At 31.3% G+C, this 26024-nt stretch overlaps 2 protein-coding genes across 4 annotated transcripts in view; one reads left to right on the top strand and one right to left on the bottom strand.

Annotated features, from left to right (window-relative positions):
* Kcc (kazachoc) overlaps positions 1 to 26024 on the top strand; it is a 361663-nt gene that overhangs the window by 87794 nt on the left and 247845 nt on the right. The window lies entirely within an intron of this gene.
* Positions 17056 to 23667, bottom strand: LOC113393772 (monocarboxylate transporter 1-like). Its single transcript, XM_026630816.2, has 8 exons — positions 23407 to 23667; positions 22379 to 22505; positions 21353 to 21751; positions 21164 to 21284; positions 20763 to 20910; positions 20259 to 20403; positions 19344 to 19535; positions 17056 to 17420 (listed from the first exon to the last, which is right to left on the bottom strand). Exons 1-8 carry the CDS (start codon positions 23500 to 23502, stop codon positions 17275 to 17277), a joined length of 1374 nt encoding a protein of 457 aa, XP_026486601.2. The 5' UTR covers positions 23503 to 23667; the 3' UTR covers positions 17056 to 17274.

Raw genomic sequence — 26024 nt, 5'->3', positions numbered from 1 at the left:
GATTCTTCTGTAGCGAAACAAATACTGGTATCTGAAATTGTGAAATGTGTTCACTCCCGTGCCTCGTAACAGCAAGCGCCACGTAAGCCCATAAATCCGTTAGTCTTGTACCTGAACTCTTTCTTGTTGTCCCGTAGGATTATAAGAGTGATGGAATAAAGAGAACGCCTGTGTTTGAGCTCTAGTTAACCGAAATCGATCAGGACGACATCATCATCATATAATCTTCGTAGTTTAAGTTGTATACATATATATAAAACGCAATAAAACCAACTGGAACTACATTGTACGTAGAATTATAGATAGAATATGTTAAGAACTATATGCTACTCATATATAAAATGTAACATCTCAACTTTTAATGCTTCTAAAAATGACCAAACTCTTATAAAAGTAGGCTAATTGCCGAGAACAATAGCTCTCAAAATAAGCACACATTGGCAGAAACTGACAGGCCGTTTCGTCATTTTGCAACCGAATTTACTTTAAAATTATTGCAAAAATTAATGTATATTATTTAAGGCTGAAGTGTTTTTTGTTTAAACACGGTAACATACTCATTTCTATCTATATCTATAAATAGTAACAGTAAAGCGACTTTTAACGCTTTATTGCTTCTATTGGTATATCTGCTAACTTCTTCTAAACCAATCAAAGATTTTTGATGGTGTTTTCACTATTAAAAAGACCGACAAACGAGGCCGGTTTGAATATTATTTGTTAATAATTTGTACAAAATGAGAGAACTGTGATGGTGTTTTATAAACAAAAACTGTTTTCATATACCTACAGGGTTAACTCTAAACCTAAGGAGATAACTAAACAATGTAGTAGAAAAATTTATGTCATAAAAAGATCAAATGAAAAGGTTGCGAGAGTATGTATCTATTTTCTAGGATACACTCGTAGTAAAAAATATTCTGTATGACAGTTTAATAAATATATTCTTCTTTTCTTTTCAAGGGCAGCCTTGTCTCAAACTATTTGGGGTCGGCGTGGCATGTATTTTCCTTCCATTCTTCTATATTATTCGTTATCTGATCGTTGACATCCATCCTTCTCATATCCTCTATCCATGTCTTCTTAGGTCGTCTTCTTCTCCTCCATGCCTCTCATGCTCATCAGTATCTAAGTTGCAGATACAGATAAATTAATATAATATACGAATTATTTCATATCCGCCTAAATAATAGCTTCTACCTATGACGTAATTTTTAACAAATATGAGATTTGAAATACAGAGTTACGTTTATTTTTTTAATGATCGAATAATATGAAGGTTGACGTTTAATATCTTAAGCCGAAATATATTTCTGATGAAATGTAAAAGATCCATGTTTGCTCAGGATTAGGTACGTCTCGCATTCCTTATAGATTTTTATAGAAATGTTTTATTTGTTATGTAAACGAAAGAAATTTCTTGAAATATTAATTTATGTGACACAGATAGAACTCCGTTGTAAAACTTCTAAAGAATTTAGGGAGCCGTAAAAGATTAGATGTAAAATACAATTGTTAAGCTACGATTCTCAAATCCAGTGCTCATAAAATCATCGAATATCAATCAATCAATATATACTTTATTCAAGTAGGCTTTTACAAGCACTTTTGAATCGTCATTTAACAAACATTAAATAAAGCTACCACCGGTTCGGAATGTAGATTCTACCGAGAAGAACCGGCAAGAAACGCAGTACTCATACAGTTACTCTTTTTCAACATCTAAAAATAAATACATTATATATGTATGTTATGTCTCCTGCCTGGAAGTCAAGAAGCATTAACTCCACGCTTTTTTATCATCTATATAATCTTGTATCGAATACTATGCCTTCTTTACCAATGTATTTTTTACAAATGATTTGAATTTATGAAACGGCAAAGTTAAAAATGTCTGCGGAATTTTATTATAGAAACGGATACTTTGCCCCAATAATGATTTATTGACTTTGCGCAGTATATTTTTTAAAATAGAGTATACTGATCTGCTAGGCTAGTATTATTACTTGACGGTAGGGTACGTACGACTCAACCATTACATTTTCTACCCCCAAACATAATTTGATGTGTTCCGGTGTCAAGTCAAGCAGCGTAACAAGCACAAGGGACATGGTGGCGCATTGCCAATGAATGGGATTTTCTTACATTACTATCTAATGGTGGTCGTAATAGCTTACCATTAGGTAGTCTTACCTACCTATTTGAATATATGTATAGCGTCCAGAAGAGAAATGGATTAAAAACAATAATTTAATTCACTTAAAACAATTTACTAACCAACCAAAAATAGGTCTCACTTTGAAAATTTCTCAACATAAACAAACCACCAAATCGTACATATTGAACTAATCTACTTATTCAGTTAAGCTCTCAAATCTAAATAAAACACAACAAACTCTTTTAGCATATTATAAGTCGCGCCAATGTCGACCTTATTGTCCGAGCCTGAAAGAAAAATTAATGGTAAGAAAAAATTTTAGGGTTCCGTAGCCAAATGGCAAAAAACGGACCCCTTATAGATTCGTCATGTCTTTCTGTCTATCTATCCGTCCGTATGTCACAGCCACTTTTTTCCGAAACTATAAAAACTTTACTCTTGAAACTTGGTATGTAGATGTATTATGTGAACCGCATTAAGATGTTCACACAAAAATAACAATAAATTTTGGGGCCCCCAAACTTAGAAACTCAAAAAAATTTTTTTCATCGAACATTTCCATATAACTGTATGGAAAAAGAAATCTCATAAATATAGAGTATATACATATATAATAAATGTTCCAGTGTAAGTTGGTAGATACACATGTCAAAGAATACTTACTATCCGACCTAAAATGCCTTCTTGAAATTATCTAAATTATATTTTATTTAAAGATACAAACTCACCAACTTCATAATATAAATGATACGACCTTTATAGATTCAATTGTACGTTTGAAACGGACTTGGTCTTGGGTAACTTAGCATTAGCCTATCTCACTAGTGCAGACTCAGTGGACAAAGACGCGGCCTCGTCTAAGGAGCCCCTTATTATATATATATAGTATATAATTTATATATATCTTTGTAATTATGAATCCTAACTTTGTCAATGTTTTTGGCAATTATAACAAATATATCATTTTATATTAATAAGTAATTTGTAAGCAAATAATAGTGATAATTGCTAGTCATCGTAAATACACGCACACACTCAGACACGCCTGTGTTATCTCATGTGTTGAAATGCACACATGTAAATATATAATACCGAGTCCGTAGACGTGTTAAGTTGTATCATAAAAGGGCTGTTTAAAGTATGTGTAAACATGAAGTGAGCATCGCGGGTAAAGATCATCCTGTTATCAAAGAGCGAACAACAGATTGTACCGAGCTTAGCCTTTATTTCCAGGGCTTCATATCATTTCTCTTCATTTATTTCGGTTTTTCTTATGACAAAAAGAAACACTATCACTCCAACACTAATAAATGTACACAGCGACTGAAAACTAATATCATAATTCAACTGTCATTGCATTTGTTTATTAGACGGATATTGTTTTTTTTTGGGATCAATCCTGCGTATTTTTACGTCGCAAGGCGGCGCGTAAATCATTGCGCTATTGACTGTTTTTAGACGTAAATCTTAACCGATGATTTGATTTCAAAACCGGTACGAGCACCACTGAAATTATGCTTTTTTATTATTCACCACGCATCTCGAGTATCTGCCACACGTGTCAACCAACACATATTGGATCAGCGTGGTGGAGTAAGCTCCAAGCCTTCTCCAGAACAGAGAGGCCTTTAGTCAGCAATGTGATTGTTACCGTACTTTACTTTATTCATTTGTCATTAATTTTCGAAATTTGCTGATATTTATAACAACTTACTTTGTTTATATAAAATAAGACATCCATAGCTACCGGAGATGATGAGATGACTTATTTGGTGGTAGGGCTTTGTGCAAGCCCGTCTGCGTAGGTACCACCCACTCATCAGATATTCTACCACCAAACAGCAGTACTCAGTATTGATGTGTTCCGGTTTGACGGGTGAGTGAGCAAGTGTACAGGCACAAAGGACATGTTAGTTCTCAAGGTTGGTGGCGTATTGGTGATGTAAGGAATGGTTAATATTTCTTACAGCGCCATTGTCTATAGGCGGCGGAGATCACTTACCATCAGGTAGCCCATTTGCAGTCTATCGAAAAAATAACTAAAAAAGAATGAATTGAAAGATTAATTAAACGTTTAAGGAATGAACTGTTTTTCTGTACCTATCGTACCCGTTTCAGACTAAACGTTACAGTTAAGACAGTCCTATTTGCATAAACTAATTAAAAGACTGTGTGAATAAGAAATAGATGTTCAGTTTTAACTCGTAAGTATCCTTTGAGGAAATTGCGAAGATGTCAAAAACTTATCTTTTCAAATAGATGGAGAAAAATTGCTTTTAAATCGAGCACATCTAACATTGATTGACGCGGAAAAATAAGACTATTTCGATTTTTGTTTTAAAATACTCTGATCAAAGTTGGATCGGTATATCATTGGGATTCTTATTATATCGTTACTGATATAAGAATAATAAGAATTGGACCTCAGTTACGATTAAACTTTTTGATTTTTTTGAGGAATAGTCGAACTTGGATCGGAATAGAATGGCAAACGTAATAATATAAATCATATAAAACTATTCTGATTGATATCAAATCAATCAAAGTGATATGCGACATCGGCTATTATAATATTTTTTATATGTAATATGTAGGCGGACAGGAAAAGGGCCACCTGATGGTAAGTGGTCACCACCGCCCATAGACAATAACCCTGTAAGAAATAATACAAAAATACTTAAGGTTCATCTAGGCTATCTAAGTGACACAGAGTTTGAAGGTCTTTTGAAAAGTCAAAAACGAAACCGTAAGCGGCATGTTGGTTCCTACCGGTAGAAATTTTGTATCGTATTTAATTTTTGTTAACAAAACTATTTTAGTAGTTAAAATCTGCACATAAGAAAGAACCCATTTATACACAAAGATTACACTAACTGAAACCAATATAGAATTAACATCAAGAAAATTAACGCGGAAATCTCAACAAATATACTAGGGAAACAAAGAGCCTCCCTCTTGAAGTCGGTTAAATATGTTTAACAATACGAGCGTTGTTGGATTTTAATTGAAATCGATTTCTTGATTGCTATATCTGGCGACCGAGACCTTTCGGATGCTATCCCTGACCGTGAATTATTTCTGATCTGTGGCGAATTCAACCTAAATATTCTATACTAATTGATATCAATACAATCTATTGTTATCAAATAGCTTTCAATACAATCTAATTTAACTAAGTATTCGAAATCTATGGCACACAAACCGACACTCACACATTTTACCCCCTGAAGGGGTGAATAAAAAAGTAGCCTACGTCCTTCCCTGGGACTCAAACTATCTCCGCAGCAAATTTTATCTAGATCGGTTAAAAAGTTCAAGTGTGAAGAGGTAAATGACAGAGTTACTTTCGCATTTGTAATATTAGTATATGTTGTTCGGTTCTTGATGGTCTTATCTCGTTTGATCGGCCCCGGGGCAAGATATTAGATTAAATACCGCAAACATTGAATTACTTAATAAGTTTAAAACTCTCATTCGGCAATTTTTAACAAAGCAAAGCATTAATTATTAGGCTTTGATGTTAATGATTTCAATCATATTCAGAAGGTACGACTAAGTACTTAATGATCTTATAGATCGTAGATTATTATCGACGCCTTTTACAAAGTAATAGTAGTTTTAATATTAATTTATTACAGTAAAGTAGGCCGTAAATTTCCCTATATAAAGAAGTTTTCGATTCTTCATCACGCTACAGCAACGCGGGTTGGTGAATATACACATAACAGATTTCGATCCGACACGTGCTGGTTTCCTCGCGACGACTTCCTCCAACGGCGAGCTTATGATTAATTTGTAAATGTTCTTCGAGAACAGAAAAATTCTATGGTCTTTGTCATATTCACGTATTCTGATATAAAATTATGAACATATCTAAAAAAAAGATAAACATGGATAAAGTTTAATAAATTTCGCGCGCGTAAAGCCGCAGGTTCAGCTAGCTGATATATATACATTTGTTATTTAGAATACTTAGTTAAATTAGGTTGTATTGGAAGCTATTGATAACAATAGATTAGATATGTTATGGCTCACCATTTTACATGAAAAAATATTTTTGTTGTATATTATCTGTATTAAAAAAAGAAATGAATCTAACAACAAAGAATAATAAAAATAATAATAATAATAAACCATAAATAATACGGTGGTACAGTTCTATTCACTGACGAAGGCGTCCTTCACGTTAACTTATCATTTAATTATTACAAATATAATTGTATTTTTTTGCACACTATGACATATTGTGTGCCTTCGTGTGTGTAAAAATTAATCAGATCACCACATTCATTTTTTATATAGTCTGTTCCTGGTCTATAACAATAAATAATTAAGTACTGTATTTAATTCCCGCTCAGCCATTTATGACTTAGGAAATACGATTAAAAACTTCTGCACTATGACCCACAGCCCAGGAAGTAATACTAATATTGAGGCATGGTATTTGGTATCAATGGTAGCTATAACTCTTTAGGTGATCCATTTGCCTGTATGCGTACTGTCCACTTTCAACCATTTTATTTAAAAAAAAAAAAACATATTCGAAACCAGCTTCTGTAAAATCTTCATTGCGTGTTGGCCTTATAAATAACTAATGTTATTATTTCTGTTTGGGTCTTATTTTACAAATGTTTAAATTATAGACTAAATTTTTTGTAATACATTTTACAAAGTATTTTTTAAATTTTAACCTTTAAATTTCCTTTCTAACGCCATCTATGGCACGAGGGTAGTATTACAATCGCAAACCAAGCGCCATTTTCATTCGGAAACAGCTTGGGGAATTTGATAATTCTAACCAGTATCACTAGATGGCGTAGACATACATTCGCTTAGTAACTACTAGATGGCATACATAGTCCTAATATTGAAAAATAAATATTACAACGAAATAAATGTACATCGTTAAAATATTAAAGACATATTAAGTTTCCCTTTTTTCTATTTTTATTTCTATAATAATCATTTACATTAGATCTTAATTACATGTATCTACATATGTAAATACAAATAAATAATTGCTATTGTACAAATCATGAAAACATGGGATGCTAGCAAGAATGCTAGCAGTATTTCCTCGTTTATGCTGTCGCTCGCGGTTTCGTTCGCGTTTTAGGGGTTCGTAGGGTGTTAGGCATATAAAAGTATGTTCAGTGCTTTGGCGCGAAAGAGCAACAGACAAAGCTACTTTCGCTTTTATAATATTAGTACAGATTATTCCAAAAAGAAACTAACTGTATTTAAATATTGTCAATATCATGCTACGTCATCACTCTCTTAAGCAAACTAACAGATCGTGTTTGACACAACAGAAACGTCTCGTGTTAATGTACGGAACCAAAACTTGGCCTGTAGCCAAGCGGGATCATCAAATTTTCCTGCTGCTCCACTTACATGAAAAGCATTTCTCGACGATAATGTTTTGTTCACAATTTATCGCTAACAAATAAAAGTCATTTGTGTGAACATCAATCTAATTTTATTACTTCTGTATTTGTTCGAATCTTTCGGTCTTGTAGGAGTTACGTGTGAGCGAAATAGGTGTATCCTCTATCTCTCTCCTTTTCCAGGGTCCAAGCTCTTTTTATGTTAAATTTCTTGCTATAGGTTAAGTAGTTTAGTCATAGGTATTAAACAAGCAGACATAGTTACTTTAGCAGTATTTTACAGTGCTGAATTCAACCTGGCCACTGAAAAAAATGCCGTCCAGTGACCGAATTTTAGCAAAAAATGGATAAAGTTTCAATAAATACAATGACTCATTCATTGTGAACATTTTATTATTTAAATAAAAAACGCATTTTCGATAACACAAAGATTTTTATTATTTTAACCTCCTAATTTCGCCGTCCCTGAAAATTTTCCGCCGTAGCCCCTAGTGCCCCTAGTATAAATCCAGCCCAGGTTACAAATAAAATATCTGTAGGTAAGTTTGGATCATTAAAAATACCAAATTAATTTGAAAATGGTTGATTATTATAATATCATTTTTTAATTAGACGCTCAGACATTTCGACGTTATTATAACACGTAGCAGTCTAAAGTTATTGGGAAACGGTATCGTTGTATGAGAGGTTTAATTTAAGTTGGAAGTTCTATCGGAAACTCAGTAATCAGCGTTGCCTCAAGAGCTTCATAACTAGTTCAGTCTTTGTAGTTATTGAAAGTACATCAGTCAGTAATATTTAATGAGACCTATATTTTATCAATTTCACTGGTTAATGGTTGAGAGCCGTGATGGCCCAGTTGGTACAAGACGTGAATAATAACCGATGATTCTGAGTTCAAGCCCAAGGTAAGCAGCACCAAAGTAATGTCCTTTTAAATATGTTTATGATTCACCTCTTGCTTGGCGTGAAATCAAACATCGTAACGAAATCTGGTCGATGATAATCTGTCACTTGTATCGACAACCAAGTCGCGTTTTTGAATGAGCTTCAATCTTTCTGAATAAGAAAAGGCCTTTGCCTTTCGGCATTGGATAATCTACTGAATGTAGATACGTATTTATGTTAGTTTTATTTATAAAATCGAATTTATTGACTATTATAGTAGAAAATAATGTAATTGCAATAATTCTATTTTAGTTTAATATAAACCCGTTTTTTCATTAAGGAATTTATTTCCTTTTGCAAATGAACACTAAATCAGTATTAATATGTAAAGCGAATTCTCAGACATAACTTATATTATATTAAATAAATTGGATATAATATACAAAGGGTAAACATCTGTTTACCAAAATGTATAAAGTTTTCAAAACGACATAATGTGTTATAGTTTCGACACTTAAGTTAAACTGATTAAACTTTTAATGTAAAATAATCGGGCCTATCACTTTAATTAAATACTCAACAGGTAGAGTCGTTTCATTATAAACGTATGTACATTTAGGTTTAACTCAATCAGCTCCATATAATTATGCCCATTTAAGCCATCCTTTGATGTTATATCAAGGTAAAATCTACCTAAACGTCATCAACAATGGCCACCCAAACATTCAAAAAATCTTTTTTAAGAATAAAATCAGAAACATTTGTATAGTATCTTTCGAATATCTCTAAAAATCAAAACCTAAATCTTATTAATTCAACCAGATTTTTACACGTTGAATCATCACGTTGCGGTATTGAATTAAATGTAATGCTAATACCGATTCGGAAATTATATCCCATTGGGAACATTAATGGCAAACTGAGAAGTTACTCTATATCAACAATTTACATAATTATATTAATTAAACAGATACTAACTCCCTTTTAATGAATAACATCTATTGGCGCACATTGGGGGTAGAATTGACTCCTGTACACGTACAGCTAATGGCATAACGCTCTGCTATGTCATCATGCCTCCTGTACCTTATATACTTTGTTGCTATGTTATTAAGAGCTGATATGGCCCAGTGCTTAGAACGCGTACATCTTAACCGATTATTGCAGGTTCCCAGGCAAGCACCACTGAATCTTAACTTCACTGAAAACATCGTGAGGAAATCTGCATGTGTCTAATTTCACCGAAATTCTGCCACATATGAATCTACTTACCCACATTGGAACAGCGTGTTGGAATATGCTCTTAACCTTCTCAAAAAGGGAGACAACGCCCTAGCCCAACAGTGGGAAATTTACAGGCTGTACGTGTTATATGTTATTATTATTTACATTTTTTTCATATTTATTTACTAAATTTCATAATTATAATTCTTTCAATAACCATAAATCGTTTACAAAAATATATTTCGCAGTTGACATACGTCGTATGACGGGTATCTATTTAGTCCTATACTGAGCGATAAGACTAACTAATTTAATTTTTTTGATGAGAGAATTAAAGTTGTTAAGAGGCCAAGTTAAATATATATCGATAGGCACTGTATAATCTATTTTGGTTTCCACTCGCTTTGTCACTAGGGGAGATTAATATCGGGTTCATTTGAGCTAAATTCAAACAAATCTCAGATACAACAAGGTGACGCCCGACCTAATAGATGGCGCTAGTAATCTAGACCACATGCAAATATTCCCACAGTAGGCTGACAATGGATTGTTGCAATCCCCTATACAATTTGTTACCTAAATTTCAGATGAGATCAGAAGTTTGAACACGTCTATGCATACAAATGCGTAGTGACATTTTCTAGTGCTTAATTCTGTACACAGTTAGTTTTGATGCTTAGGTATATATTTAATATGTAATGTGTACATATATTATGTTTTTACTTGGTGGTACTTGGTGATAGGGCTTTGTGCAAACCCGTCTGAGTAGGTTGGTACCTACTCATCAGCATTTGCGAAGTAAAGGATGATTAATACTTCTAACAGCGCCAATGTCTATGATGGTGATGACCGTGATCCGCCTACCTATTACCTAAAAAAAAAAACTTGGAATATACTAGCTATCCGTCCCGGCTTTGTACGGATTAATTAAGGACCTACATAACGTTCATGTCCCCTAGACTCTGTTATAATATTTATAACCAATAGAGTTATAATAATGGCTATGCTTTATGCGATGCAGTCTAGTACAGGAACCAGTCGGCATAATGGCACTATTAATTATTTATACACATAAACCTTTATGAATTATTCCACCTATTGATAAACGTATGAAAATCCGTTACATACCGTTTCAGTGTTTACCGCGTTTAAAAATTAAAAGTACAGGCAGACGCCGAGGAATGCAGTATTGATAACAGTCGTAATGTTTTTTGTAAAATATTGCTAAAAATAGGTAGGCGGTCGGAGGAATAGGCCCTCTGATGGTAAGTGGTCATCGACGCTTATACACATTAACGCCTTAAGTCATTTTTACTATTCCTTACATCGAAAATGCATTACTGAGCAGGGTACTAAAATATATTTCCACTACCGTAACCGTAACACAAATACGCTAACTATTTATTTTTGACGGTAGTTTATGTGGGTGGTACCTACCCAGAGGAGCTTGCATAAGTCCACTAAGTAAATTTTAATTGATTTGATCATGTATTGTATGCATTCAAAAGCGTCTTTCTTAATTTTCTTCCTGCTCGTTTTTTTCTACTCGAATAACAAAAAAACTGAAATAAACAAGTTACTTAATACTTAATACGTGCAACTGGGTGCGAATCACGTAAACCAAAATGTAGATCACCAGTGACCTCCCCAACGATATCCGAGGGAAAATCGCTACTTTAATCGGCTGGGCTAATAAGGCGAAACGAGACTTTATAGAATTAATCGTACTATTATTCGAATATCTTGTTAACTTTTGTGTGATATTTCTATCAAATACTCATTTAATGCAGTCTATAAGGATTCATATTTTAATAGATTATTTTTGTAATGAAGTTCTTTTACGCGACATTGGTGCAAACGTTATTTTAATGTTTTGTACATTGAAGTGAAGGTATTAAAAAAGACTATAGCTTTAAACTAATAATTAATTCTATGGAAGCTGTAGTACCAGTACTATATCGCCTTGAGATTAAAAATAAATGCCTTTACGTAATATTCCGTTAAACTAAAATTAATACGTCATTAATACATGCGTAGACGATGTGAGTGGAAGATTCCTACGTAGAGTCAAAACAACTTTCAACTATGTTTATTTAGTACCAGCTGTGCCCGCGACTTCGTGCGCGTTTGAATTTAATAAAAAAGCGTGACTTTATGATTATTTTACATATAATTCTAAAATAAAAGTAGCCTGACTTACTCCTAATTACATCAGTTATCTGCCAGTGAAAGTCCCGTCAAAATCGGTCCAGCCGTTCTAGAGATTAGCCGGAACAAACAGACAGACAGACAGACAAAAATTGTAAAAAATGTATTTAGGTATATGTACCGTGTATACGCGGTTATTTTAATATTATAAACAGACACTCCAATTTTATTATATGTATAGATGATGTACATATATTAGTAATCAAAATATTTCCATCGTTATACTTGACAACGGCGTGTTTTTTTCACATAATTTATATAACGTGGGATATCTTAGAAATATTTAATTATTAATAGCAGGTAGGTATATTGTTTAAAATCTAATAAATTGAACGAATTTTAAAAGTAATATAAAAAATCAAAAATTTTATTACTTTTAAAATTGATGACGTAAAATATGCACTTCAAATAGCATATTATATGAAACAGAATAAAAAAAAGTTGAGAGGTGTCAAGGGACACCCGGATGGAACGAAGTTCCTTTCGATTAATTAATGAAAGAATTCTAATAAAATTTTATTTAATACGATTATTATTTATTATGTACAAAAAACCTGTATACACTCAACAAAAATAATCGTCGCGACACCACACCATTCAATGCGAAACAGAAATGACAATATCTGGCTCGCTTTCTATAAGAGAGAGAGAGAGATACAGACAGAGAAACATGCACACGCCGCACAGCTTACAATAGCTTACTATAGCAAAAAGTGTCGTTACAAGTTTTCGTGAGAATTTTTTCCGCCTAGCCCTCTTTCACAACGCGCGATAAGGAACTTCGTTCCAAAAATCAATAGAATCTGGATTACTTTTACTTTAACATAAATTTAATATATGTCAATTGATAAACGATTATAGGAGTTAGCATTGATTTACGTGCAGGATAAACAATAATTTTATTGTATTTAATTACATAATATGTAATTTAATCTTTAGAAAAGAGTAGCTTCTAGCTTTTCTGTTTTCGGTGAAATCACTTTCTGAACCACTGGTAACTTTTAATTTAAATTACCTTGTAAAACGACGATGCATTTTTTATATATTAAGTAAATAAGTATTGGCTGTAGTTATTTTTCAATCATATATAGTTTCATAAACCTCTTTATATCCAAATTTATATAATAGAAAAAGACACGAAAAATGAACTAGACATTTTCTTATTTACTTTCGAAATAAAATTAAACAGAAACGTCGTATGTACATATATTACTTTACTTCTAACCTAACAGTCTGACTGTTTATGACTCAGCGTGACTTCGTGAGCTGTTAGAACAAATTTTATTCATAACTTTCAAATAACGAAATGGTAGTGAATTTTTATACTAAATATTTGAAATGCTTTTCGCTTTCATATTTAAGTTAATGTTGGCTTTGAGTTACAGTAAAATATAATGTCAATTAAAATAACCCTGTGTAATTAACATATTAAGAACCGTCGCCATTAAATACTAAAACCATCTCCGTAACGCGCTACATCTTCTGGTATAATCATATATATGAATATATATTATTTTCAATTGAGATTATAACATGTAACATATAAGGGTTAAATATATTAATTCAGTGAGAGTAAAATGTTTGAATGGTTTCAAATCAATGATAGCGGTATGTTAAAAAAAAAACACCTTAAAATATAATTAATTTCTTTTTTACACAAATACAATAACAGTCTCACCCTTAAAAATCTTGGTGTAAATTCAGATTATGTTTTATTTGAAAAAGGTTCGCACAGTCATTGTTCTCACGCCGACTCCCCGGGCGAGCTAGCTCTATCGATCGCGAGTTCTGAGCTAGACCTGCCTGTGCCTGGAAGGTAACGCTTTCCAGTCTATATAGACAATATTTAAAAAAAAACTCTATTGTTTGCCAAACAATGGCTTGAACTGAACTTGTTCGATTGAACACTTTCAACACTAATGATAAAACTTCATCTTTTATCTTGAAATTATATGACATTTGTGAAATAATAATTATATTTCGCTGTTGCTGTTAAATAATTGGATAAAAATTATAATAATTGTCTATTCTGAATTGTGCTTTTGTTGAATATATTATATTTTACTACAATTATGCTAACATATTATTTATTTATTTTTTACCATATATTCTATTTTTTTTTTTGTAAATTGATACAAATATATATTATTTATATTAAAAAGTGAAGCATAAGTATCGTATACAATTCACAAAACATTGTATTGATGTGTTATAGTTATTTTTTTTTTTGATCCATTTGTGACCCGTCCGATCCGCACAGAGGAAAGACATCGAAGGATTTTAGTGCGTAAGAATCCCGCTAACCCCGGATCATCCCATAGGGATACGTTAGAAGATTTCCCACATGTAAAAATAATAATTGAATTGTTATGAACAGAGAAAACGCTAGAAGTTCTAAGGATACTTTGTCTATTTAACTTTTAATTTATCTTTGCTCATACAGTAATATTAATTGATTCGCTTCATAATTATTTAAAAGAATATAAACTATAATTACAATATATTAAGCATATATGTATGTTATATAAACATATCGTTACAAAATATATGTATAATAATTTTAAATATCTATATAATTCGAATAATAAGTTCGAGTAGAAACGTCAGTAAAGTAATATATCGCATTATAAATGACTTTGTAAATTGACGGATTTATTAGAATTAATGATACCACGTTCCGCCTTAATATTCAGTCCGTAGATGTGCGTTCACCGCGTCGTGAGGTCCATGTTTGACGATGTAGGATTTGCACACGAAATCTCAGACCAATCGTTAAGGACCATTGGGTGGAGTGACAAACTAGGTAAATAATTTGTATCAATGAGTTCTTACCGCAAATATATATCGCTCATATTAACTAATGGATGCGTTTTAATAAAGCGTCTCTCTGTGGATGAAAGCGACAGCCGAAGGACGAAGGGAATTTTAAATAATAAATAGAATTGTTTCTAAATTTATATTTTTTTAATTACACATTTCTATACGGCGTTTAAACGAATATTCAAATCTGCAAACCATGCTGGCATAAGCTTTTCATGTATAAAAATTGAGTTTATAATTATTCATGAAGTTAAAAAACGCTGAGACATGCAATCTTTGAAAGACATTCTGGCTTATGTCTATCCACTAACGCGCAATGTAAATACTTACTGAGTGAGAGGTCGAGCAAACGCGTGCGTGTGCTCGCGCAGACGCAAGTGATTCATAAAGCGATCAATCATTATATTTATAATTAAACTATCAACGAAAAAAGAATTTCCGGAATCGTCATTACTGCTGCTATGTATTCAATCGCAAATTAAATATTTCCATCTTACAATTTTATTTGAATGTAACAACTGTATTTAAAAATTAATTAATTAACCTTTTATATTCAACGGCCTTCACTTGGAAATAAAGTAGGGTGCCAATGTCGCAAATACAAACACATTCGTCCAAAACAGGATAAACAGTCGTAGTGCCTATACAAATAAATTGCCATGACGGGGTCTCAACCGGCGACTATTTGTATAGCAACCGTTTGCCAGTGACCCAAACTTAAAATCATTATTATCGAGACACATATTCGTTTTTGTATAGTTTTGCCAACGCAACATATGAAGCAAATCATTCATCTGGCAGAATGTTAGTAACATTGTGTGACGTGCTGGGCGAAATGTGATTATAGCGAAAAAAATCGCAGTGACAATTCTTCTGTTTGTTATTTACTTATCGCTGAAAAACTGCAAATAGACTGATAGGTGTTTTATCAGCCCCGAGGCAGTGGCTCTATGTACGGATACAAATAATACCTTATACCATCCGACCTGGCAATCTATACCTACCAAGCCCATGGAGATATCAAACGAACAATGTGGGACATAAAAATATGTTCGAGAAAAACGTTTTAAACAACATTTTTAATTTAAATTTTTAATCAAATTAAATTTTTTGTTTCCTATAAATAGAAGATTTATGATAGACTTCCTTTAACTAGTAAATTGTTTCGTGTCACGATATGCTTACATAATAACATATGAAAAATTAAATAATGACGTACTATATATGAGCTGATGGATAATTTCACGTTTTTTAATTTTATTTAAGAATATAATTAAAATTTGTATGTGATGCCAATTATGCGTGTTCACATATAAATAAATAATTGTGTCTGGTCTTTTGATTATCAATGTTCGTATTCAATTAATCTCTGCAACAAAGTACTTATTTCATATCGAAACAAGGACCATCAAGTGATACCATATTACATTTTTCTTCAAATTAGTTTGGACATTGTATGTTAAATAATGATCAGGCTCTGACAAAATCTTTTGAATCATCATTTAGCATTAGCTATATCGAAAATTTGGACCGTAGATTTTATTAAATAGGCTAAAACGAAACGCAAGTCAAATTAAAAAGAAAAATTAATTCTATTTTATTATCTAGTATATACTTACAGACCATAAACAATAATTTTGTTTGCTAATGTAAGCGTTAATAATTGAAGGTTTGAAGTAAAAAACAGATAATAAAATGTGTAAAATGAATAAGATGTGACCAAGATTCAAGGCCTAGTAACTGCTCTTCAGACTCAGACACCCCACTCGACCCCAAACGCTCTACTCACAGTGACCCTGAGAATAATTACGAGTCTACACTTCTGATGATCGAATTTTAGCTCAGTTTGTCGTTTATAATTAACACAATTTATAATTCATAATAACCCATAAGCCTTATAATGTGCAAATCATGATAAAAATATAAAACCTTATTAAAAGTTATTTTTGTTTTTATGAACTAGTCTAACATCGTTTTTTAAATGCTGATCAGAGTCACTAAACACTGCACGCTCAGTGGTTGGCTAATGCGTCATTAGCTTTCGACTAATGTCTTTTTAACATAAAGACGAGTTGGTTTATGTGATTTTAATCAGTGTTTAAGACACTGAAGATTAGTGTCGATCCATTTTTAATGTTTACACGATAGATCACGAGTGAACTCGAATGCATATTACGTTATTTTTACAAAGAACAAAACGCATATTTCACCTGTATAACGTATTACTAAGCACAAACATAAAAAGCAAATAACTAAATTAATTTTGGTGACATCAAGATATTTTAAAAATAAATAAGAATACCGAACGATCAAAAAGTTTTTATGCATAATTTAATATATTTATAAATATTTAAGTTTTAAGATTAAATAGTATTATTTACAGACGCATAACGTGTTTAACATATTATATCATAGTAAATTTTAATACATTTTAAGCCTCGTAGTAACGTCTATGTACAGAAACATTGTTGTTCTAGCCTTGGGTATTATACAATTTTATCTTAAACAATATATCGTAACCTAGTCACGAGCTTAATAATATAGTTCATAATATTTTAATGTTGTTTTGCAGTATTTTATTGATGACATCTAGACAGTATGGATTGGATTTGAGTTGTGTTCTTTATTTCTATATATGTAATATTCCAGGGACCATAACAATAAACATGGCAGACAGCATACTGTCAAAGCGTAGAACGCTGGTATGTAATCTTGATATACGTCTTTCAGCATCCCTGAAACAGATAAAATAGAAATTAATATATACTATACCTAATAAAAATTAAGTAGTCTCAAATAAATATATAAATTAACACATTATGCAAAACAATTTTTGAAATAAAAAAGTAAAAATTGAAAATTTTTACTTTATTTTTACTTTTGACATTATAACTTAAAGATACAGAAGTAGGCAAATACAGAACAGATCAATGCCATTTTATACCCAATTTGTCAACCGATATTCCTTTTTTTTTTTGTTAAATATCTAACGACGAGCTTCAGTGTAATCATTAAAAAAATGTAAATTAAAAATAAAATGGTCCAAACATCTAATTCCTTAGAGTTGCAATATTTGGAACATTTTATTTATATAGTTCCTCAAATTTTTAATAATTATTATGGTCGAATTAACGCTCGATTCTGATTTTCTTATACCATCTTATTGTGTTAAAAAACTTTTATATGTTTTAATCAATAACTTATAAGGATATATATATACATATTTAAGAATAGTCGCCGGAATATCCTTATTTTTTTTTTTAATTATTACAATACGAAATAATATCTCGAAGGATCTTATTTTATGCCCGTATTATATATTTTGTACTGGATTTGAGATACTTCATTCACTCTGCTTCGTTATTTTATCCAAATAGGTTAGAGGAGATATAAGTCTATTCAACAAACGAATATTTTTACATGTCTGTCGGAATGGAAACATCTAGAATTGCTCCACTTTACCATGAATAAACACTTCAATCTAAAAATACGCCGCGTGTAGCAATATGCGCTAGAAAATTGAATTCATGCAAGAACACATATTTTCGAGCAAGTTTTCAATCTTGGATTATAGGAATGAGCTATGTAGTCTTTTAAATCCTAAATTCGATTTAAAATTGTTTTCGAGATATTAAACTATGAGGTAATCAGATTTCGAGATCAATGTGAATTCTGTACACGTACATTTTTATATTAATATTAAGAAATAGAAAGTTTTGAATATATAATATAATATGTTTTTAGTTTTTTATGTTTGTTACGTTTATTTTATTAAATTGGGTCTTATAGTTGAAATACATTTTAATTTTAATGAAATTCTTTCACCAGCTGTCGGTATCAGGTCGCTTTAAGCAATAAGACCTCCTTAAAATTAATGTCATATCACTTTAATAAGGTTTATTATCCATATAAGGTATCATGAAATAAAATAAAATAAAAGCATTGCAAAAAAGACCTCGTTCTGGCGAAATTTTTGACATCTCCATTTAAAGGGACAGTGTAAAACATTATTTGCATAACCATTTTGCAGGAACATCGTTCCAGAATGTAATGTTCACAAGATTAAGGTCACAGTGGCAATTTAACGTGTGGAAAAGGATTTTAATTCGAAAAGTTTTTAGACACAGCTTCATTTTAGTTTTAGCACTTGTGCCGCAGAACTGACGTTTAATTTAGCAGAGGAGCTGTATGTCGAGATTAAAAACAGTACGTTGGGAACAACTCTATACTATATGTGAAAATATCGATGCAGCTTTTGATTGCATAAAAGTATTCAAATTTTTATATTGTTTGACTGTTCAGTTTACTGATTTCTATCTTCCTGACATTATTGATTTGAAATTTGAAAAAAGAAGACACAGCATCAATCAATGAATCGCCCTAAGAATATTTATAGATAAATCAGTCAATAATTATAATTTGGTTCGTGCTCAACGGTTAAAGAAAACATAACCAGGTACTTAGGTTATCCTGCATGTTGGACGAAAATCTACCGTGTACCGTGTCCCGTGTACAGACGGCCCCCTATTAGAGTCAGGTAGTGGAATAAGATCTAAACATTCAGCAGTGAGATATATACAGGCTGTTAAATGTTTGAATAATAATTTATTTTTTATGAAATCAATAATATTTTTAATAATATAAAACTAATAACATACCAATAAATGGGGAGAAGACGATATTAACCAAGCCAGTGGCTAGCATGAATAGCGCGTAGGCTCCTGTGAAATCTTTATGGGCTACGTGGTTCGAGATGACGAGTGGGCTAGTTACGTGCAGCCATGCCCGAAGTAAACCCAAAAGACTCGTTACGACAGCGACCCATACAAATTGGCGTACATGAAGAATTACTGAAATTAGAAATAAATATATATTTACTAATAAATAATAAAAGGCCTATGTTAAAAATGTATTACTGAATAAAGCTAATAATAATTACTGTATGCTGTACAATATTTTATAGATAATAAAAGGGAAATAAATCATTTCAAGGTATCGTATATTATATGCATATATGATCGATGAAAAATAGTAACTACTCCGTTTCTAGCCGGTACAATTTTCATTTCGTAGCTGTGGTAGCTTTAAAGTCTTACAAAATTTTAAAATAACTATTAAAGTGTACTTAAATGAAGTATAATATTACAGTTTTGATATATTGCGCAATTCGTATTCGATTTTCTATCATATTTTAACTTGTATTCATTTTGAGATTTGTTTTATTGGAAGGTTGACGCTAAATATATTGTTATATTTGGTTGAATACACTTTGATGTCTAATATTTTAAATTACATCCAACCAAGTTTGGTTTAAAGTATTTATTATAATTATGAACATAGATATAAACACTTGAACGCATTTGAATAATTGCTTATTCTTGCATAATTTATTATTATGACGCTAATGTAGAGCGTTTTGAATACGTTACAAAAATAGCTCTTAAAGTCTAAACATTTCCATTATTATGTACAACATTATAAATGTCACAAATTTTTCGAATGCTAATATTAGTTTTTGGGCAATAATTATAATAAGCTTAAGTAGGTACTTAGATAAATATATAGTTCGATACCTATTCTAGCTGTAAGAGTTAATAATGTTGCCACGAAGAACAGTAATCTTGTGTTTACATTGATGATACTGCTTAAAAATGCAAGACCAAAACGACCCGCGACATCTGCGCCGGCGCTGATTGATATACACGCCGCTACTTCATTCTGAAATAATATTTAAAAAGTTATTTATTAATTTCATCATTTAAATACATTTAAAAAGTTATTTATTAATTTCATCATTTAAATACATTTAAAAAGTAATTAATTAACAGTCGCATATGTTCCACTGTTGGACCAAGGCCTTTGCTCCCGTTAAGGAAATATTCTGAAACGTATTCCACTACATTAGTCCAATGTATGTCAATGTTAACACGTGGTCCGTTTCAGTCATATTATCTATAGAAATAAATCAATTATAAACTAAAATTAATAACAAAAAGACTTTGCGCTGCTTGTTTAGTTTTTTGGGTTCTCATCATCATATTATTATTATTATTCATAAATACTCAATGAGCACTTACCGTATCAAATCCATATTGATATAAAAGCATCGGTTGTAAGATGAAAAATATCATATCGGAGAAATTAACAAAACTTTGTCCAATACATAAATTGCAGAAGACGGGATCTTTTAAAGTTTTTACATTTAAAATTTCCAAGAAATTCTTTCTGTAAAATAAACACTAGTATAATTAAGTTTATATGCCAAAACAAATAGTTAAAAAATAATTATACGACGAAGAAATCAGGTAAGGTAGACAAGACAATGATGAGTCGAATCATTATATAGATGTTGTAGATTCTAATATAACATTTGAGCATGAAACACAATATCTATGATATTAAATGTTATTTCACTATACTCATATCATGTAATATTATGTAATTCAAACGGTTGTAATAGTCAAAATTAATATTATACCCCAGTGTGGTTATTGACTTTTTCTTATCAAATGTATTATTTTCATTCGAGACATTGCTTATTTTATGATCATGTAGTAAATCAACATTTTCATCTCTTTCCTTCGTTACTTCTAGCTGATCTGTAAGAAATCAGCCGTGATATAGTACATTATAAAAGACGCTATCAATTTATATGAGATAAAAATACTTGCTGTTCGTGTTTTCGTAAAATTTGTTACCATTGTAGACATTCCTGGAAAAGTATGTAAAGATATTCCACTTATAATGAGTAAGGTTGCTCTGAATCCGTAATTTGATAATATCATTTTTATTAGTTGAGGATACCAAATTAAAATGACTCCTTGCGTCGCTTTTATTAAGCTCATCACTTGAGTTCTCTTCTTCACAAAGTAATGGTTTAAAGTTGAGTAACAAACAGGGACCATCATTCCGAAACCAATACCCTGAAGTAACCCAAATGTAAAGGGAAGTTGATTTGCACTTGTTATGATTATTGTTAGAAATGAGCCCATCGTTACGAAGAAAGCTCCGATACAACCTCCGATTCTTAAAGCATAACTCTTGGACATCACGTTCAAAGTTAAACCTAAAAGAAACATAAAATACTTATTAAGGATAAATTGAGGTAATTTCGTTAATGACGGAAATCTTTGTAACCATTTTAGTGTAACAGGTTAAAAAACCATAAATTCACACATAGCCGAAATGGCCTAGTGTCTGATGCAGATATTGTGTGATTGATGGCCCTCTACAGGGCGCCCGTTTGTTAAAAAAGATGGTCGAGCATCTACCGCTGCAGAACTAAGATCCAAAATTTGCAGTGGAGAGTAGTAATCGTCATAGCATAGTACGGGGATGACGCACGACATCCCATGAGGTATTAACAGTCCTAGCGCGCTTCCCACCTTTGGACATTCTGGCGAATATGAATGCGAGAGTCTATCAGCAAACCCGAGTATTTCGTCATAACTTATATAATTAAGAATCCTACATTAGTTATTCCACGAGGGGGGCCTTTCTGAAGGTTTCCATTGCACAGACATCTTCCAACCCACAACGGGGCCGCCTGGTGGTGTAAATTAGAGACCTTTTCCTCAAAAGGAGTTGAGGTCTTAGCCCAGCTATGGGACATTTAGAGAGGGTGACTTACTTTTTACTTTATTTATCATTGAACTGTAAGACATTTCTCATTTCATACGTCATATTTACATACCTCCTATTGCTAACATCATAGAAAATACCCCGTGAGCTGTTGTTAAGGATTTGGCATTTGAATTTGTCTCAATTATAAAATCCTTGTATATCAAGCCAAACGAGTTCACGTGGCCGATGCCAGCGATCTGGAAATTAAAAAATACATCGCAGTTGTGATACATTCTTTTTTTAGACTTTTAGAAGCTCGTATATAGCGATTTGTTGAAAAAATAATAACAGCTGTTTTTTATATTATTATTTTGTTTACATCTTTTTAGTCTGTGTTAGATTTTTACAACGATATAATGAGTGTATAACTGACATTCTTTAACTCATAAATCGAGTGTACCTAGTAGATTTAAGGTTAGTGCAACAAAATAAACACAATATATAGATATTATACAAAGTTTCAACTAGGTATTGTTACATTAAATAATGCAAAATGGAATAGTTTAGCTGCTCAAAATAATGTAACGTTTTAATATGTATTTAACACAGATTATAGTAGATATTAGAGTACCTATTTCCGATAAGAGTTTATCCTATTTACATAATTAAATAATAATAATAAATATACAATATATTGAAATTTCACAATTCATTATTATTACTGTCATTATGGCTCTGTATTTCCAACATATTATTTATTAATTTTTGAGATTTGAATAAAATGTCAATTATAACTATATGAAATATATTTACAATTTATATTAATTATATTTAATTAATATTTAAAATAAAAAAGAGTATGAATGTAATACAAGATATTATCATATTTGAAGAAAGAAGGTTACGGAATAGTTTTTCCTTATTTATATTCATAGCAATTTGATTCATATCTAGTAAATGTTAGAGGCCTATTTCAAAGAGCAGAGTCTAATGTTCTGTATCTTAAACATATAAAATGATAACAACGATTTATTTTCTAAGCTAGATAAACAAAGAAAGCTATTAAAATATTCCGTTTAGATCTTCACTTCATGTCTATATTATATATTTATTTACTCTATATTTATTAAATAGAATTAAATAACTGTGTGTACTTACAAATGTAATAATAGTACCAAAACACACCACGTATCCCCATTTGTCTTTATCCGAAGCGCATCGTACATTTTTCTCGGTATCAATTTTTGCATTCATTCTTATAAACAGTTTCGTTGTTCCTTCACTATTGCCACAGACAGACTAAGCTACCGGATGCATTAGATAAAAGTCTATACGTGTGAGCTCATAGTAAATGGACTGTGTGTTAACACCGATAAAACTTCTTTGTTCGTGCGTATCTGCAATGTTAGTGCGTTTTGAAATAATTTCACTGTTCGTATTTCATCGTGACGTTTTGTTTCTTATCATTACGATTTTATTTACATTGATAAATCTTTGATAATGATATTAGTTGTGACCGTAGTTAATGTATTAAATATTTCTTTCTTATTTGTGAAAAAGGTCATGTCTGCCACTTCGTGTATTTATAATGAAAATATAATTTTCGTAAATATGACCTTTGTTATTCTTTGTTGCAAAGTTAAATCTCGGGTGTAAATCCCAGATACGCATCTACAAGAGTCCCAAATCTCAAGCGTAGTGATTTCGAAAGACAAGTGTTATTTTTGAAGAGTTATTATTAGATATATTTGTCGAATGTTTATTAACAGTAAAAAATATTTACTGTTAGTTATGTTTTATGCTTTGCTACTACAAGTTAGTCATCTTTGCAATGTTATGCTATTGTTATTAAAAAAGTAACACAAAATTGTATGTAATATTTAAAAGGTCGATATAATAATAGATCTGATTATGTTTGTCTACAACAATAATTAAGTTAAATGAGGATGTGCGATCATTTTTGTAATTTTTATCATATAATACGTAGTCGTATAGGTACGTAGACGGACGGCTAAATGGGTCACCTGATGGTTACTAGCGCACAAAGATATTTTCACTGTAAGAATTTTTAATCACTCCTTAAAACAATAATGCGCCACGAACCGTGGGAGCTAAGATATTATATCCCTTGTGCCTGTAGTTGGATATTATACCCTGGCTCACGCACCCGTCAAATCGGAACACAACAATACTAAGTCATGTGTTCGGCGGTAGAATATCGGTTGAGTCGGTGGTACCTACCCAGACGGACTTGCACAAAGCCGTACCATCAAGTAAATCAATTATTGAATAGTATATCATTTCATTGAATCAATTAAGTAGATTTACAACTACGTATATGTGCCGATACAAATCAATTATCAAATATCTAGAACAGCTTTGCTTTAAATAATTAAGACGGATCTTCATTACATAGTATAAAACAAAGTCGCCTACCGCTGTCTGTCCCTATATATTCTTAGATCTTTAAAATTATACAACGGATTTTGATACGGGTTTTTTTTAATAGATAGATTTATTCAAGAGGATGGTTTATATGTATAATACATGCCAAATATAGTAGAGAATCACTGATAATTTTAGAGACATTCTGTAGTCTAAATATATTTAGTATCAGCACTGCACCCGTGCGAAGTCGGGGTGGGTCGCTAGTAATTAATATATGATATCTAAGCGTAGGGATTTAATTACAATAAAGAATTATTATAAATTTTATAATGAAGAACACTCCGCTGGTCGGGTTTTTTTTTCTTGTGTTGATATACTCCATAAATATGATACTATATAAATATTTAAGTATTATATAATTAATTAAGCGACTGAGGCGTTGCATTCTAATTCGCGTATCGATTACGTAAAAAATAATTCAAATTATATATTGCAAAAGTAAGCTGAAGGTTCCCTTAGTACTGTGCTACATAATATTACAATATAATAAAAAAAAATCTTATGATGGACAGCTCAAGGAAAAAAAGCTAATAACAAAGTCAGACGATAAATGCATATTTATTTCCATTACATCTAATTGTTTTTCATTGTTTTGGAAAAGATGAGGAAATGCTCTATATGATGTACGTTAGCATAAGTATTAGAAAGTTGTGTGTAAAAAAGTACCATATTTATTTCCAACAGTTTTATTGTTTAATATCCAGAGATCTTTTTGATATTTTATGTACTTATTTTCGTTACAATAGTATTTTTTTATAAACATAATATTACTCGTACATATACATTTTATTAGAGTAGATAATCATTATAAAATTGAGTATTATAAGCTGATATGTTAATGTTATATACTTTTAATATGTAATATAAGAATATTCGAAATATGTAGCAAGTTTTAACAAGTTTATTTATTTATACAAATTAATGGCACATATTACTAGACAATATAACTCGATTTATATATTTTCTTAAGTATATATATCCGTATGACGTACACATAAAAATAAAATATAACAAACTAATTACTAAGTACTATCATAATATCCTATTACGAACACAATAAGAGTCTTAACGTACGTAACTGAACACATAACTTTAGTATTTCAAATGGTGCACAACATTTATATCACAAACTCCTGTTCCACTTATGCACTGCTTTTGTTTATACGTATACATGCACGATTGCAATTTAAAATAATCAGGCGCTTTAATTAATATAATATTTTCAAACAATATGTTCATGTCTCATAATGAACTTACATTAAATGTAAAAAAAACAAATATTTGTCATTTCCAATACATAAATTAATTAATATTTGCGACTTTAAGAT

The sequence above is a fragment of the Vanessa tameamea genome, chromosome 2 (genome assembly GCF_037043105.1).
Source record: "Vanessa tameamea isolate UH-Manoa-2023 chromosome 2, ilVanTame1 primary haplotype, whole genome shotgun sequence".
In the NCBI taxonomy this organism is placed as follows: domain Eukaryota; kingdom Metazoa; phylum Arthropoda; class Insecta; order Lepidoptera; family Nymphalidae; genus Vanessa; species Vanessa tameamea.
The sequence above is the reverse complement of the archived record's forward strand: the minus strand, read 5'-3'. Positions and strand labels throughout refer to the sequence as shown.